Source organism: Rissa tridactyla, chromosome 12, assembly GCF_028500815.1.
Source record: "Rissa tridactyla isolate bRisTri1 chromosome 12, bRisTri1.patW.cur.20221130, whole genome shotgun sequence".
Lineage (NCBI taxonomy): Eukaryota > Metazoa > Chordata > Aves > Charadriiformes > Laridae > Rissa > Rissa tridactyla.
The window spans coordinates 10878726-10894860 of NC_071477.1; the positions used below are offsets into that span (position 1 = coordinate 10878726).

The 16135-nt window shown below is 56.4% G+C and overlaps 1 protein-coding gene across 1 annotated transcript in view; it reads right to left on the reverse strand.

The window, feature by feature from the left end:
* JPH2 (junctophilin 2) overlaps nucleotides 1-16135 on the reverse strand; it is a 33885-nt gene that overhangs the window by 16695 nt on the left and 1055 nt on the right. Inside the window, exon 2 of the mRNA XM_054218749.1 lies at nucleotides 7714-8497. Within this exon, the coding sequence (XP_054074724.1) occupies nucleotides 7714-8497 (784 nt within the window). The remainder of the gene's footprint in view (nucleotides 1-7713; nucleotides 8498-16135) is intronic.

Consider the following 16135-nt stretch of genomic DNA (forward strand, 5'->3'; position numbering starts at 1 on the left):
AGTCAAAACCTTCCTGCTCCACGCGGCAGCAGATCAATTGAGCGAGAAGCTACTATTTTCCACAGTCATTTTGCAGATTAAAGTTGCACTTCATTTTTCCCTTTCTGTGTCTGTAAGCTGTTGAGATAAGGATTTCCCTCAAGGTCAGACTGAACAGCCCATTAATTCCACTTTCCCTGCCTGGCCAGCTATCTGAGCCATACCCATCGCTGCGACTGATGTCCTGCCGTCCCAACTCTGCTCCTCTCGAGGAGATCCCTGCAAGGCACATCCCTGCTGGCTTCAACCCCAAAGACCCAGGAAGCCCTGGAGAAAGCAGTCTGCTGCCCAAGAGATGCTTTCTCCTTGGAGTTACTGAAAGTGCACGCTCCCTCTTACCCTAATAGGGCATGAAAGTGCCTAAGAAAATTCATGCAAGGCGGGTGGAAAACAGCTAAAGCCGTGCGCACCCTCCTCTGGAGTCAAAAACGCATCTCAGCCTAACAAGCACGGGGGGCCAAAAATGCGTTAGTGCTGGAGCCGCGGCCAGTCTGGGCTGGGGATGAGGCTGTTCCGGGAAAAGGAACGGGGTGACGGCATCACACCATCACTCATTCCACAGCACCCAACCCCTCCAGCCTGCAGAGCCCCACACATGGGGGGACACATCATGGGGGTCGTGTAGCCGGGGCAGGTGTCTGATCCTGGCGATGGACCCCAACCCTGTGGCTCGCTGTCCCCATGGAGGCACGGGGGCAGGAACGGAGAGGGGCTCACCTGAACCCTGCAGTCGGTCGCTGCCTGGCTCCAGCGGCCACGACAGCAAGGCTGAGCGAGAAGGAGGGGGGAGCCCAAGGGCCCTTTGGGGTTGGATGAGGTTTGAAACAGGCAATACTCCTCCAGAGCTGGAGACTGCTGCTCTGGGGCAGCAAAACCGCTAAAACACAGCTCAACCATGCCCAAACCAGCCCCGCTCGGTCCAGATCATGAGGCTGTAAAGACCAAGCCCTGGCTCTGGGATAGGAGCTGGGTATCTCCATCTCCACGGTGCGAGTGACAAAGTCCCTGAGCTTCCAGTCCAGGGTGCAGGGAGGCTCAGGTGGAAGTATTCCTCCTAACCAAACCATGCGCGGTGACAACACAGCGCCATGGCACAAGGCACCTGGGGGCTTTCTTGCTTCAAGAGCTTTGAGGGAAACCCAAGCTGAAGTGGTCCTGGCCGTGGTGGCACAGGCCAGGCAGGTTTCCCCTCGCTGTCCCCACGAATGGTTATCCTGGACACTGACCTCAATTTGTGCTGATAAACCACGCGGAGGAGATCATGCCTGCTCAGGAGCCACGGGGTGAAAAGGTCTTTATTGGCCTGGTTTCACAGGAAGGAGTGAGCGCTGCCAGCACTAGTGATGCACAGAAAAGAGGAGAGTCCCAGCCCCGGGCTTTGGTTGGTGTGGAAACAGATGCCAGCGACTGGGTTTCTATCAACCAAGAGTGAATTAAACAAGATTATCCATTTTATAAACACACTGAGCTCCTTAAGAAACATCTTTGCTGGGAGAGCAGGACCAAGGAGCATCCCCTCACTGCTGTGTCCTGGCATCCGTCTCCTGGCACCCAGCTGTGGCAGGATCCATGGGGCTGCCCACGCGCGTGCTGGCTCTCTCCGCGCCCTGCCTGTGGAAGCGGGGAGATGCTCATTCGCAGTATGGGGGCTGCAGAGCAGTCTGAATACCTGGCCATCAAGGACCTGTCCTCTGCCCCCCTCCTCGACCACCTCCAGGCATGGCTGCACCTTGCTCAGCATGAGCCTCCCCTTGCACCCTGCGGGGAGTCTGGGGGGGATTTTAATGAATCCAGGGCAGTTCTGTCCCCCCCCCGCCCCCTCACCTGCACCCACCTATCTTTTAAGCCTCCTGAGAGGTCAGCCTGTGGCATCTTCAGTGTCCGATGGTACAGCTACAGAAATGCTGCTCCCAACTCCCATGTTTCTCCCTGGCAGCTCCTGCTCAGAGGCGAATCGCAGCCAATATCCCACCTCTTGCTGCCTCCTCGTTACACACCCACCCATCACCCGCTGTGTGCAGACCTGGAGCAACGAGACTGTGAAGCTGGGACAGCAGAGGAGGATGCGCTGCTCTCCCGGGAGGGGAGCCTTCCCGGGGGACTGCCTTGATCCACCGCTGCTGCCTGCTCTCACGGGGTGGCCAGGAGCATCCTGTCCTCCGGCCTCAGACCTAAAGGTCTGGGAATGCTCTGGTCTCCTGATGTGTCTAACGCCTGTGCTTTTGGCTAAAAGCCTGAGGAAAGCAGAAAGCAAAGGATATTTAAAAAGAAAGATAAAAATCCTAAAACTCTTTCAGAGCAAAGCCTGAGTCTGATTTGACAGACCTAAAAATCCCAGGTCCGAACTCTCTGCCCTTGGGGGAGCCAAGCTGTGCCATCAGCCCCAGGAGGCCACCGTGGCCATGGGGCCCGCCCAGCTGTGCCCTGGCCACACGCCACGCCTCACCGAAGGAGTGCGTCGGGAAGACATCGCTTCGGTTGCCCACCTTCCCAGCCAGCAGCATAAACCCCCGGGAGGAGGGAGGGAAGGAGGGAGGGCAGGGCAGCTCGCTGGGGCAGCGCCGTGCCAAATAAAGCACGTTATCGGTGTAAGCGTGCGGCCGAGCTCCATCGGCGTGGGCTGCCGCCGGCCGCGGCGCTCAGCTGTCGCGCTGGGGCAGCGCTGATAGAGCCCTGCTCTGCCTGCCCTTATTTAGTCAGGAGGCTCTGCTGACTCCAGCGATTTCAGGACGTCATTTGCACCACACACCCGCGTTCCCCGAGGAGACGCTGGCTGCCGCCCGGCCACGCAGGCTGGGAACACTGAGCTCAGGGAGACAGCAGCCGGGCAGGGGAGGCTCGGAAAGCGATACGGGAGCCGTCAAGCACTCCTGTTATTTGAAGGGAGAGCTAAGACGTGCCCCCAAGACACGGGTACAGACAGAAGAACAACTTAGCCTTCAAAACCAGGCAACAGCGCACACTATGAAGGATGCCCAGGTGTCGCTGCCAGGGAAGCCACACCGATGTGATTTCTGACGCCAAGCGCTCACCGCAGCTCTGCGAGGCTTTAACAGCCCGAGCTCACCCTGATGATAAACCCTACTTCAACAAGAATTAATGCCTAGCATTTCAGAATGCAGTTTAGAAACTCTTATGGATACCTATCCGAGCAGCAGTATTGCGGAACCCCTACAGATATAACATTAAAAATAAAAATAAATCCAAAATGTATTCATTTTTAGTTGTACTCTCCAAACATAAAACACCCGGCTGCTCAGAGGCTTCAGGGACAGTGATAAGCACAGCAGCAATTATTGCCCCTTGTGCTCCTATTGATTCAAGACCACCTGGCAGATGTGTCTGAGGTGTCGCTAACAGCCCATCAGCGTGGCCAGACCCGTGCCTTGCAGGACACATGGCCAAGTCCCTCCATTGATTTTTGTCCAAGTCACTGGGAAGCCCAACCGTGTGCAGAGACAGACCACGGCAGACGCTGTTGCACTGGGACGGAGATGGGATTTGCAGTATTTACGCTCATTTTGTCCCCTGAAAGCACCAGTGAGAAGGAAATCCCCCGCACGAGCTGCCCAGCTACTGAGCACACAGCTTCCAAAAAAATCAAAGGTTTCCCCCGCAGCTGGTCCTGCCCTTCCTCTCGCTTTTTATTTTATTTTATTCTACTCTGAAGAGATGAAAGCTGACCGCTTCCACGCTCCTCCTCCCTGCTTTCAGCAGGACCGCCCTATCTATGTGAAGGGCAAGCATATATGGCACAGGCAGCACCCCTGGGTGTTGCTGCTCCCCGAGCACCCAGGGATGCAGAGCACGCACCCACATGCCCGGAAGACTCCAAGGCAGCCGTTACGCACCTCGGGATGGCTTTTAACTCGCTCGCTTATGGCTTGGCGGTGGCTGTCCCCTCCTTGCAAGGGCAGGGGACAGACCTGCTGGCTGTCCTCGAGCCCGCTTCTCTACTTAAGCACCAGGGAGATGATGTCCTGGCTGCGATCCCAGGACCTCACTGCCTTTCCCACCCACCCCAACATTTTTTTGAAGGAGCCCCCAGACGGGCCAGAGGGTGGGAAAGCGGAAGGATGGAGGGATGCAGCGGGTGCCTTCGCGTGGCACTGCGGGAACGGCTGTGTTCCAGCTCTGATGGGAGTCCCGTGGGATCACAGCAAGGCAAGTCCCAGGGCACCAGCAGTACGGGGCACAGCTAACGAACATCATACGGTGTACGTTAACCCCCATGTCCATCTGCGGTTACCCCCGGCAGGAGTAAAGTCACCTCCACTGGCTGCCGCAGAGGCTGTACTTCAGGATGACTTTTCTCCTGAGTGACGGCACTCTGGGCAAGGATTCACCGTACTTGAACTTCCATGAGCTCCATCCTATTAGCTGATCCCCAGCGCTGCTGCAAGACGCGCCCTGGGTCTCTGCCTAACCTCTGAGCAGCACCGAGGGGCTTTGCCCGGGGCGAGGGGGCGGCTGGCTGAGCTGTGATGGGCTGTTCAGCACAGTGTGACCCCATGCCAAATGATTCTCCCTGAAATAATGGGGAAAAAAAAGAAAAAAATCACTGTTCGCTCAGCCAGTGGTGAGTCAATGCCAGCTCTGTCCTCAGTCTCTTGCACAACGGGGAAAGCAACTGGATTCCTGACCCGGGAGGATCTGGGAGGGAGCTGAGGGGGCCAGGGCAGCGGTGTGGGGCAGGACAGGCAGCAGGGCAGGCAATAGCTGGCACTGCCGGCAGCGCCGGCTGGAACGCCCGAACCGGGCAGGCAGGCAGGGCTGGAGCTGCAAAGCAGCCGGCACCTCAGACGCCCTCGGAGCAGCGTGCGGGATGAGGAAGGTTTGCTGACCGCAGCTTACCATCGTCCCCAACCGCCACCGCTCTCCCACCCGTCTCGGCAGGGCAGGTGACAGGCAGGACACCCACCGGCACCGCCGCGCTGCCGGCAGCCTCCTGCCCGCGCACCCCCGGAGCTCCAGCACGTGCCTGGGATTCCTGCCGTGCAACTGGCCGAGGCAGCTTGCAGCGCCTGGGCTTGTTTTCCTCAGGATTTCTATCCCCAAAGAGCCTTTTATGGTGCAAGAGAGTGAAATCTGGACTTCTCCTGACATTTTGCCCCCAGGCAGCGGAAGGCTGGATGTGACGGTGGTTTAGATCTGCGAGGGGCTGCCCCAAGTGCCAGAAGGAAATGAAACTTAAACATCCATAAACAACAGTGTAGGTATGCGGAGGTACTCAGGCATCCGCACAGTCCGGCCCCTGTGTCCTGCTAATTAGTTCCTAGCAATAATCTTACATACAGATATGTCACATCTTTCCCCCCAAAAGACATTTCTTTGGGGTAAGGTACACGCTGCCATCCGAAAATAAATACAAACGCTCCATCCAGAAAACTCCACCTTGCAGTTACGACAACGCTAATGATAGTACAGCCCTTTTATAAACCAAAATAAGCGATTTTCACAATCTGTCTGGAATGACTCTCTGTCCTGGGTGTGGAAACTGAGGCAAGGTTCAAGGCCAAAGAGAAAGTTGGTGGCAGAGCTGGGATTTAACCTAAGGACCCTCCAGTGGCAAAATTATCTGTATTTACTCTCAAGCCCCAAGCTGAGCTGAAAGGAGGAGGAAGGAGAGTGTGAGTCAGATTTTCAAAAGGCAGCAGGTAGAGAGAGTGGCTCTGCCTAGAGCAACACAGGCCAGGAATAAACACTGATGGAAACGGTGAGTTATAGTTTACAGGACGGAGGAGCCCGAATTCTCCTCCTTGCAGCGGGTCCAGCTCAGCTGCCGGCAGTGCCGCGGGGATGGGGCCAGGGCACCGCAGCATCCTCCTCCTCCCCTGCCGCAACGGCCGCCCCACCGTGGGGTCTGCGAGGGGAGGACTCCCCGGAGGAAACCGGCTTTAACATCTTATTTCCTCCAGCTCCGAGGTTTCCTTAATAGGAAATTATTCCCCGGCCGCACTGGGGAGGGATGCAGTCTCCCGTCAGGGCAGCGGGCGCATTCCAGCCCCTGATGGAAAACACTGCGGAGCCGCTTTTGATCCAACGTGTAAATAGTGTATAATAAAAAGAGGCTTGTGTAAACTGGCCGAGCTCTCGGGGAACAGCTTTTGCAGCTCCAGTCCCCTTATTTACGGCCGCCCAGCGCTGCGGCCGCACGCTTTGCCTGGGCTTAGTGAAGCCGGTGTCAGGCTGAGCCTGCCCTGCCAGAGGCTCCGGCGGGCCCCATGCCACCCCAGCCCGTTATTTTTATCCCAGCTGGCCCTGCACGGCATTTCGCTTGCAATCCCGCCAGTTTTCTCCATCGGTCTCCAAGGCAACTGGGTTTTGCTAAAAAAACAATTATGCTCCCGACAAAACTTTGGAGCAGAAACAGCCGCTGGGAGAGTAAGGCCGAGGTTTCTCGGAAGGGGAGGGATGGGGTCTGGGAACAGGCGCCCTCCCCGCTGCCGTGACTTCCCATCTCTGCTTGGTAATGAAGTAACTTTCATAATTAAACCGCACTAAAAAGGAGCAAGGCAGGACAGCCCTGGAGCCCCAGCCACTGCCCAGCAGCTGAGCAAAGCCCGTGCGGGGCGAGGTTTCAATGGAGAGGCAAGGTGAAACCTCGAGGTCTCTCACAACCGTGTTTTCCCCAAAGAAGAGGAGAGGAGCGAAGGCTCCAACCCTGCCTGACAATCTCTGGTCTCTGCCAAGCCGGTTCCAAGGTTGGCAGGAACACTGTGGGAGGAGGAGTGCGCTGCCGGCACAGCGCGGGTGCAGGCAGGGACATGAGCAGAAGTTTTTCCCTTGCCCTTCCTGGTCCCACTCCGGGACCCGGCCAGGACAGAACTGGGAGGACAAAAGGGGGCAAACCCAGCTGAGCCCTCCCCAGTTCCTCCTTTCCTAGCATCCTAAAGCACTGCGGGCTGCAGGCTGTGGCTGTGTGCCGTGGGATCGGGCTCAGCCATCCAGCGTGGGCTCAGCTGCTTGCCCTGGCTCCAGCTGTTGGCACAAACGGTCACTCAAAACCTGGCCGAGGGCAGCTGGGTCCTGGGGTGCAGATGGGGGTCCCCAAGGCAGCCCCCTCCTCGGTTTGGTATCCGCTGTCGGTTCTGCCTCCCAGTCCGCAGCATCCCAGCACAGCACATCCCATTACACTGAGCCGCTAAAATTAAGCGACGGCCCTAATGCATCCCGTAAACTCCCTACAGAGCTACACTGGGGTCTCCAGGGTTGAGCCATACTCTGCTGCAGACCTGATTCATCTGGGACATGCGCCCCTGGCTGCTCACAAGCTTGTTGGATTTACCATAGCCAAATCCGACTATTTGTCAGGACATCCAGCAGCCTGGCACGGCACCAGGGTGATCCGCATCCCACTGGCTCATGCTCCCCATCCTGCTGAGCACCTGGGATGGAGCCAGTCCCTACTCCCCCCTGGGTCAGGGCTGCAGGGAGGCAGGAGAGCGGGCAAGAAAGAGGACGGGTCCTGAACAATCCCAGGCTTCCACGAGGGCCCTCAGCCCCACATCACCAGCATTTAGTACAAAGAATTAGATAGAAACTGCGAGAAGCCACGTTTAACCCCACTACTGGCGCACGGCGAGGAGGCCCGCAAAACGGCTTCCGCGGGACATGTAGGATGGGGACCACCACCATCATTGGGACCTGCGCATTGGAGCCCTGAGCACCTACCTGGATGCCGCGATCTCCGACTTCTGCCGGGCGATGGCCGCAGCCCTCTGAGCCCCCTCCACGCTCCTGTCCACCTTCTGACGGATCTTGGCGCTCTTGAGGGGTATCACGCGCTTCTTCATGCCCTTGACGAGGACGTTGTGGCGATACTTGCCCTCCTCCTTCTTGCCGTCGGGCAGCGTGGTGCAGCCGTAGCCATGCCGCAGGTTGTCCAGCCACTCGCCCTCATACTTCAGCCCGCTGGAGCGCTCGCTGACTCCAAAGCCTGCACGCTTGTCGTTCTTCCACTCGCCCATGTAGGTCTCCGTGGTGGTGGCATCGATGTCGGACTCGAAGGGGGGGTACTCCTCGCCCTCAGCGCCCTCTCCCAGGCTGACAGTGGAGGTGGCGTCGCTGGCGGCCGAGCTGATCCCACTCTCACTCTTGAGGAAGCTGACACGGCTCTTCTGGCTGGCCAGGGACGACTTGGACTCGGACTTCTTCAGCTTGCCCAGCAAGGAGCCCCTGCGGAAGAGCCCCCCCTTCTTGGGCTTGCCGGCCTCCACCTCCGCGTAGAGGCTGAGGGCGAAGCCCCCCCGGGTGATGGTGGGCGAGAGAGGCAGGCTCTCGGGGTTGGCGGCGGGGGAGTCCTGCTGGGGCAGGGTGCCGTTGCTGTGCTCGCTCCGCAGGGAGGAGAGGGAGGTGCGCAGCGGGGAGCGGACCACGGAGGCCATGCCGTAGGGCACGCTCTGCCGCACGCCGTAGCCATGCCGCATGCCGTTGGTGAACTGGCCCTGGTACGTGCCTGCGGGAGAGAAGAGGGAGGGGGTGAAAAGGCAGCTTGCCCCTGGGTGAGCCAGCAAAGGCAGGTGGGCTGCGGGGTAGCCCCAACTCTGTTACTGCTCACTCGCATGCAGAAGGATCCATCCCCAGGGAGCAGAGGGGACATGCCCAAGAGCCACTGCTGGCTGGTGACAGCTCACTGGAAAGGGACTGAGGCGCCAGGGGACACTGGTGCAAACCGAAAGCCACTTAACAGACCGGGTCTGGATTTGCATCCGGAGCAGGGAGTGGGAGGCAGCCCCCTGGGGCTGGAGTTTGGGCTGTGTTGAGGGCGGCGGCAGCCCCAGCGGCATGTGAGCTGTGGTGGCACGGCTCTCCTTGGCTCGGTGACAGTCCCTTTCAGCCCATTCTGCAGTTTGTCACTCACAGGCTGCCAGGACTGGCTCTAGACCCCTGACACGGGTGCCTGGCCATAGCACAGGCTGCCCTGAACCTGCAGCTGCATCTGCTTGGCCCTGACACACAGCTTCTCCGTGGTCCCCAGACCAAGGCTTGTGTCACACTGCACGAAGCAAGAGATGGGTGAAAAAAGGGAGAAGAGGAGCGGAGCAGCTCCGTGTGGGGTTTCTCCAGCTCTACCCCAAAACCCACCACCCTACCACGCTCCTCCAGACCACCCGGTGTCACATGATGATGGGGGACACAGGGTGGACTGTGCTCACTATGGCAGGGCTGCACCCTGGGTACAAGACCCTGCTAAGAGCCATCAGGACCTTGGCAGTGACACCTTGAAGGACTAGGAAAAGCACGTTGCTCCTCTCCAGACCCCTTCCAGGTCTGCACCTTCGCAGGCTCCAGAAGAGTGAACTGGAGACCACTGCTCTGATTTTTCTCACCGTGATGTCAAGAGACTTAAAGTAACAGCATCAAAGCCCCCTGCAAGAAGCGGTCCTAGGAAAGGTGGGAGGGCTGGTGGGGCAGCCTGTGCCTACAGCACCCACACTCACATGCACAGCATGGAGGGCTGCGAGGGTCAGCGCATCCCCGCTGAGCCGGGTGGGGTGGGGTGGGGTGGGATGGGATGGATAAGCCATCTCCCCAGCCCAGCTCTCCCTCCTCTGCAGATATAGTTGCCTCAGAAACCGGCAAACCACCCAAAACAAAAGCAGCATTCAGCTCTGCTCCTGGCATCACAGGACCTGGAATGGGCCATCTCATCCCAAACCAGCACCCCGCGGGGCAGAGGCCACCAGCAGCCCCCATCCCGGGGCACAGGCAGAGGGTGCTGGGGGAGCACGAACGCCCTGGGAAAGGCCACCCCACTCCTTTACCCTCCCAGCTGCTGCTTCATGCAAGCGACAGGCCAGCCATGCTGGGGACATTTTCTTGGGCATCTCTCCTAAACCTGGTTTACGTTAAGCAGTGACCTACAAGGAGGGACCAAGTTTTGGGAGAACAAGCACTCCCAGGGGCCTGGGCAGACTCAGCAGGGCCAGGCTGAAGCAGAAGGGGGTGACTTGTCTTCAAGGCATTCGTCTACCCCTCTCAGTCGCTGTCACTGAGACCAGGGATGACCCTGCTCCCCAGGGAACAAATCCAGTTCCTTCTTTGGCAATTGTGGGAGTGCATATTTTACAGTCTCCCAGGCCACTTCTGCAGCATAATCTCTCCTCTCAAGCTTCAGGTTTCGTTGAAATCCTCTTTGGACCCGCCTGTGGGGTGTTAACTTACAGCGCCGGGGGCCAGGAAAGACAAGAAGTGCCCGAGCGGGCAGCAGCTGCTGCCCTGGGGTGAGCTGCCCCCCGCCAGCCCCTGCCCACCCCGCGGCACACGGGATTTCGGGCTCCCTGCAGCAGTTGGCTTCCCCTACCAAAAAAAAAATTAGGGTTTAGGTAGCGCAGAGCATCTGCGGTCTGAGGCCAGGCACGAGGAGCACTCTGCCAGGGCATGGGGACGTTGCCTAGTTCCTTGGCAGAAGCTCTGTTAGGAAAAATAAGGGGGGCAGCATGGGTTAGGGGTCTGGGCATGAGCTGGGGACCAAGGACCATCGTTGGAGATGTCCAGGCATCTGGGTGAGCTCTTCACCCTGCCGTGCTCCCAAATCCCTCTCCGTAAAATGATGATGAGTCTTCCTCGCACAAAATGAAGTCACGGAGACTCCTGTAGTGCCCCCACATCCCTCCCCACCAAAAGCCGGTGCTCCATCCCCGCTTGCCCAGCCAGCGAGCAGGGCTGACACACGATTGGGGTGACATTGGAGACCTCCTAGGATGGGACAACCTTGCACATAGCAGGCTGCAGCTGATACTGCTGCCGTGTTAACCCCCTGGGAGAGGAACTCTGGAAAAGTCCCTCAGGTTCAGGGGGGCTCAGCTGCGCCTCGGGGGACGGGTCAGAGCAGCCGCTACCCTCCAGCAAGTCCCCAGCCCCCTCTGTCCCCCCCGGAGCAGCACCAGGGCCACCTGGATGGGAAAAGCCATGTGTCACAGTGGGTCTTCAGGGAGCAGAGATTGGGGTGCCACTTCTCAGGGGCGCGTGTGTCCACACTCAAGGCGAGGTGCCACACCAGCTCTTCAGGCTGGTCTCGGCTGCCTGATTTCAGCCCGTACGGCACAAGCAGCATCATCCCCCCCGGCGCACGGTGTGACCGAACCTGCCAACCACACCTGGCTTAACGGAGGGCACCGACACACGGCGCTGCCCAACGACTGCAGGGCGAGCGGGCACTGCCGTGTCCCCGCCGTGCCGCCATTCAGCGCCCGGCCGAGGCTCCGTGCCAGCGCAGAGCCATGAACCGCCTCTGGAGAGGAGCCAGTGGCTGCTGAGAGCGGCTGGAGGCGCCGGCGGCCGTGCGTCGGGGCACGTGAGGTTTGAGCAGAGCCAAGCCCTGGCTCACCAGCACGTCCCAGTGCGGCCAGTGCAAGAGAGAAAAGGGGCTGCGCAATCCCCTTCTGCATCACCAGCAGGGCTGCACGTCCCTGAGCCGCCACTACCCCCCCAAATATCACAGCAGCGTGGCCAAGGGGGGACAGGTAGGACAGCCATGCGCTCACACGCGTCTGAGGTTCTGGAAAAAATAACTAAAAAAGCAGCGGATGTGGAAAAAAAAAATTAATCTATTTAGGATGAAAAAGAAAGAGCCTCGCTTCCCTGCCTCCCCAGCCCTCCCTGATTTACCAGGGCGGTGGGACAGGGCCACCTAACCCCAGCAGGTGCGATTATTGGGGGACAGGACCCCAATAATCCTTCAATGCCTACATTTTTTCATTTCATAATGACAAAAAACACTGCTTCCCCTGCGACCCACAGGTGCACGGTTCATCACCTCTGCCCATCCCCGACCAAAGCTGGGGGGTGGCCCTGCCTGGGTGCCATCATAGGATGGGAAGGATTAAATTGCGAGAGTGATAAAAGTGTTAACCCTGCAGCCTTCACCTCCAAACACGCCCCCGGGGTGGCAGCACCCTGCATTTCGTCGGGCAGCAGGACAGGACTGTGCCCGGCCGCATCGAAGGCAAAAGCTTCAGCTCCTGGTGCACACCCAGCCCGGCCGCCAGAGCCCGCGTCAGCAGCGTCACAGCTCCCCTTCCCAGCCCGCCTCTGAGCTCTAGTATAATTAGCGATGAATGTAAATACAAACAACCAGGTAAATAAAGCAAACAAATCGTATCACTGCCCTACGATCCTCCGCTGTCACCCAGATACTGTGGTGACAGACGTGTTAGAACTCAGTGTAAAAGGCCGGGGATGTTAAATCAGTGCACAGAACCACTGGCTAGCCGAAACCTAGTGTTTCTTTTTGCTGCCAACAGTATTACCTGATGGTTTCTGTTGGAAAAGAAAGGGGGGGGGGGGAACCCATAACAAAAGACAAAAAGAGAGGGGGGAAAAAAAACACCATCGCAGCGTTAATTCATGGGTCAAATTCAGTCATGCAGGAGCTTTGCTACAGAGGCAGCAGACACAAGCCAGCACCATCTTGGCTCTCCCAGAGCCCATTCCTGCTTCTCCGGCTGCAGTCCCAGAGCATGGATGGATGCTGCTCCTTCTGCCCCAGCCCAGGCCCCTTCCCGCCATGTTTTCCTGCCCCAGGCATCCGAGGAGCCGGCTTTGCTGCACATCACCCCATTTCATCTCTCCCACTAAAGCACACTTCTGCATTTCTGTTCCCCTTTCTCGTGGTCTGATGATCACCGAATGGTGTAATTGTCTCCGCATGCAGTTAATTGACATCACTGTTTTTTCTCTTGGCGCCCTAGAGACCAAATTGCAGCGTCAAAAATAAGTTGGCTTCAGGCTGCTTCTATTACAAGTGAGGTTTTTTCCCCCCTCATATAGATATATTAAGTTATTTGTACAGCAAAGCCTAGCTTTGGGCCAGCTCCTGGATACACACTATGATTCTGCATTAGCAGTGAGATTATTTTTTTTTTGCAGTAAGACTTGACCGGGTCAAGCACTTGGAGTCAAAAGCACAAAAGTATCCAAAAAAATGTGGCTTTTCCTATAGTGGAGACAAAGCGTACAGGTGGAATCCAAATAACTGGGTATTTACTCATAGCTTAGGTTGCAAAACCATGAGTTCCTTCACGCTGTGCCTTCCACAGCCCCAGTCGTCATCTGCTTTAGCGCATCCTGCCCCGATATTGCCCCGATGTTGAACGAGGTGATTCTGCCCCTCTACTCTGCTCTGGTGAGACCCCACCTGGAGTACCGCCTCCAGCTCTGGAGTCCTCAGCACAAGGACATGGACCCGTTGGAATGGGTCCAGCGGAGGGCCATGAAGATGATCTGAGGGCTGGAGCACCTCTGCTATGAGGACAGGCTGAGAGAGTTGGGGTTGTTCAGCCTGGAGAAGAGAAGGCTCCGGGGAGACCTTATAGCAGCCGTCCAGTGCTTAAAGGGGGCCTACAGGAAGGATGGGGAGGGACACTTTGTCAGGGAGTGGAGTGATAGGACACGGGGTAACGCTTTCACACTGAAGGAGGGTAGATTTAGATTGGATATTAGGAAGAAATTCTTTCCCTTGAGGGTGGTGAGGCACTGGAACAGGTTGTCCAGGGAAGCTGTCAATGCCCCATCCCTGGAGGTGTTCAAGGCCAGGCTGGACGGGGCTTTGAGCAGCCTGGTCTGGTGGGGAGTGTCCCTGCCCGTGGCAGGGGGGTTGGAACTAAGTGATCTTTAAGGTCCCTTCCAACCCGAACCATTCTGTGATTCTGTGATAAAGGGCTCTGAGCTCTTTGCTGGTGACAGCAGCAGACACACACGCGCGTATATTTAGCTTGGATACCCAAGGAAATATATCATAGCGTTACTGCCTCTGCCTGGCCACACCAGCAGCTCTGAACCCTTCGGCTGATTTCAATCAACACTGCAGAAGGCAAGCTATTTAAGCCACCAGTCTCCTAAAGTTTTCACAGAAATGGACACTTGGTAGCCGAGAGAAAAAGCAAACCACCCACGCAGTGCCTGGGCTAAACCATACCACGAGTCCGCTTCTTATTAGACACTAAAAATCTATACATGATTTCCAAAAGCTTCACTGCAGATTTGGGCTTTATTTAGCCACCAACCTCAGACAGCCACAAGATAAAATATCCTTACAGGGTTGTCTGTCATTGGTAAGCGTATTTTAAAGTTTTTATGTGTGTGGGCATATATCTATATAAAATATAGACATAAAAAGTTGATTTTAAGTTTATTTTAAAACATTAGAATCAGCTCCATCCCCCTGAAATCCACAGGCAGCCCAACCATGACCTTAAGCTTCTAACGACCTGGCAAGAGCCGCGCGTTCCCAGAGCCCTCCTTCCTCGCGTGGCTGGCTTCCAGGGGGCTTGGGAATCACGTCCCCTACTTGAGGGATGGCAGATTTCCAAAGCCTTTCCAGATGTTTATCTTGGCAACCTCAAATTGAAATATTAACAGGTTCAGTTAGCAGCCCAGTCATGTCTGGATCTTGCAGATGGTGACTGCGTACAGGTGAGGAGACAAAATGGGACAGGGTCCTGCAAGTCCTACAAATGTGATGCTGGCGATTCCCACCTTGGCTTTGGATGCAGCTTTCTACGTGTCCCCGTACCACCAGAGAAGCTGACGTGTTGAATGAACTGCTTGGATGCGATGGCCCAACGCAAGGAGGGAGCTGGGCACCAGCCCCATGAGCCGGGTCTGGCGGGATCTCGGGGGGCTGGGCTCAGTTCAGCACGGCCCAGGTGGCTTTGGCAGGGCACATCTTCATGGGTCAGGGACAAACTGCCAGCCTCGGGCAGCACCGGGGATCACGCAGACGGCACATTCTTGGGCGCAGCACAACGCCCCGGGGAGCGCAATGCTGACAGAAGCAATAGATGATATATCCTTACAGGAGAAAATCTTGACTCATCTTTCCCCCTCTTCTGTCCCAAAATCTAATCAAATTCAAACTCCTACACCAAATTTTGCCTCTCCAAATTCTCTCTCCACAACATTAACTTGAACTTCAGTAGCCCTGCACCCTTAGAAGATGATGCATTTTAGGAAGCAGCGAGGAAGCGGCCATGGAAATTCATAGGAGACCTTGACATCTCCAGAATGAAAGTCCCAGCGGCAGCCGTTGCTGACGGTTAGCTGATCGCTGGTCGTTACTCATCAGAGCACACCTTACACGTAACCTACACGTCTTACAGCCACGCGAGAAGGTTCCGCAATGCACAAGCACACACGTATGCGTCAGCCTGAACTCTCGCTGCCGCCCTGCAACCTGCACATCCGTGTTTAACCGTTCCGCGGCCACGGGGCAGAGGAGGGAGAAAATTTAAGGAGCTGGAAGGACGCATCAGTTCGTGTCTACACCTACAACCTCAAAGGGCACAAACAAAATCACTCAGCTTCCAAGACTATATGCCCAGGCTTAAAGTTAGCCATGTACCAAGGCAGCTCATTGATAAAGAGATATATATATATACACAAAAGCATAACCCTGACAGCCAGTCTTGAATTAGTCCATTTTTCTAATCTCCGTAAATCCGATGCTTTTCATTCTGAAGATTTATATCATTACCATTATTTTTCTTTACAAACTAACTCCATTGCCTGTCCTAGATAAATATAGATGCAATTCTGATCCATATTTTGAAGGGTATTTCTTTCAAATCACGCTCTCTATTTAGCTATCCTAAATAGGGCAGCCTGGAACATTACAGTACTGAAGAGCTACAGAATTACTTGCACAGAGATTCTTGCGATGTTTCTAACTCCAAAATTGCCACTAATGCAAGAACACAATTAGACTGAGTATTTACAGAGCACAACAAATATCTGACTGCATGGTGCATTTCTGTACTAGCAGGGGTTGAGAGCTTCCAAGTAATTGAAGGGATTTATTTTAGGGAAAGGCGTGTGACTACGTATTCGAAACAGCTTAGATGAACTCAACCAAAACAGCTCGGGCAAAGCAGATGTCCAGGCAGCCTGTCAGAGGCACGCGAGCAGTGTTTAATGCATAGGCACAGCGTGCTACCATGCCGTGGGTGGCTTATATCCGACGCAAAAACATTCACAACCGGCTGCCCAGCGGGCGAGTGACCAGCTTGCTGCGGCCACACACCAGCGAGGAGCTTCTGGTTTGGTTCGGCGATGAACGGCAATAACCAGCCCCTGGGGAACCAGGAGTCACAGA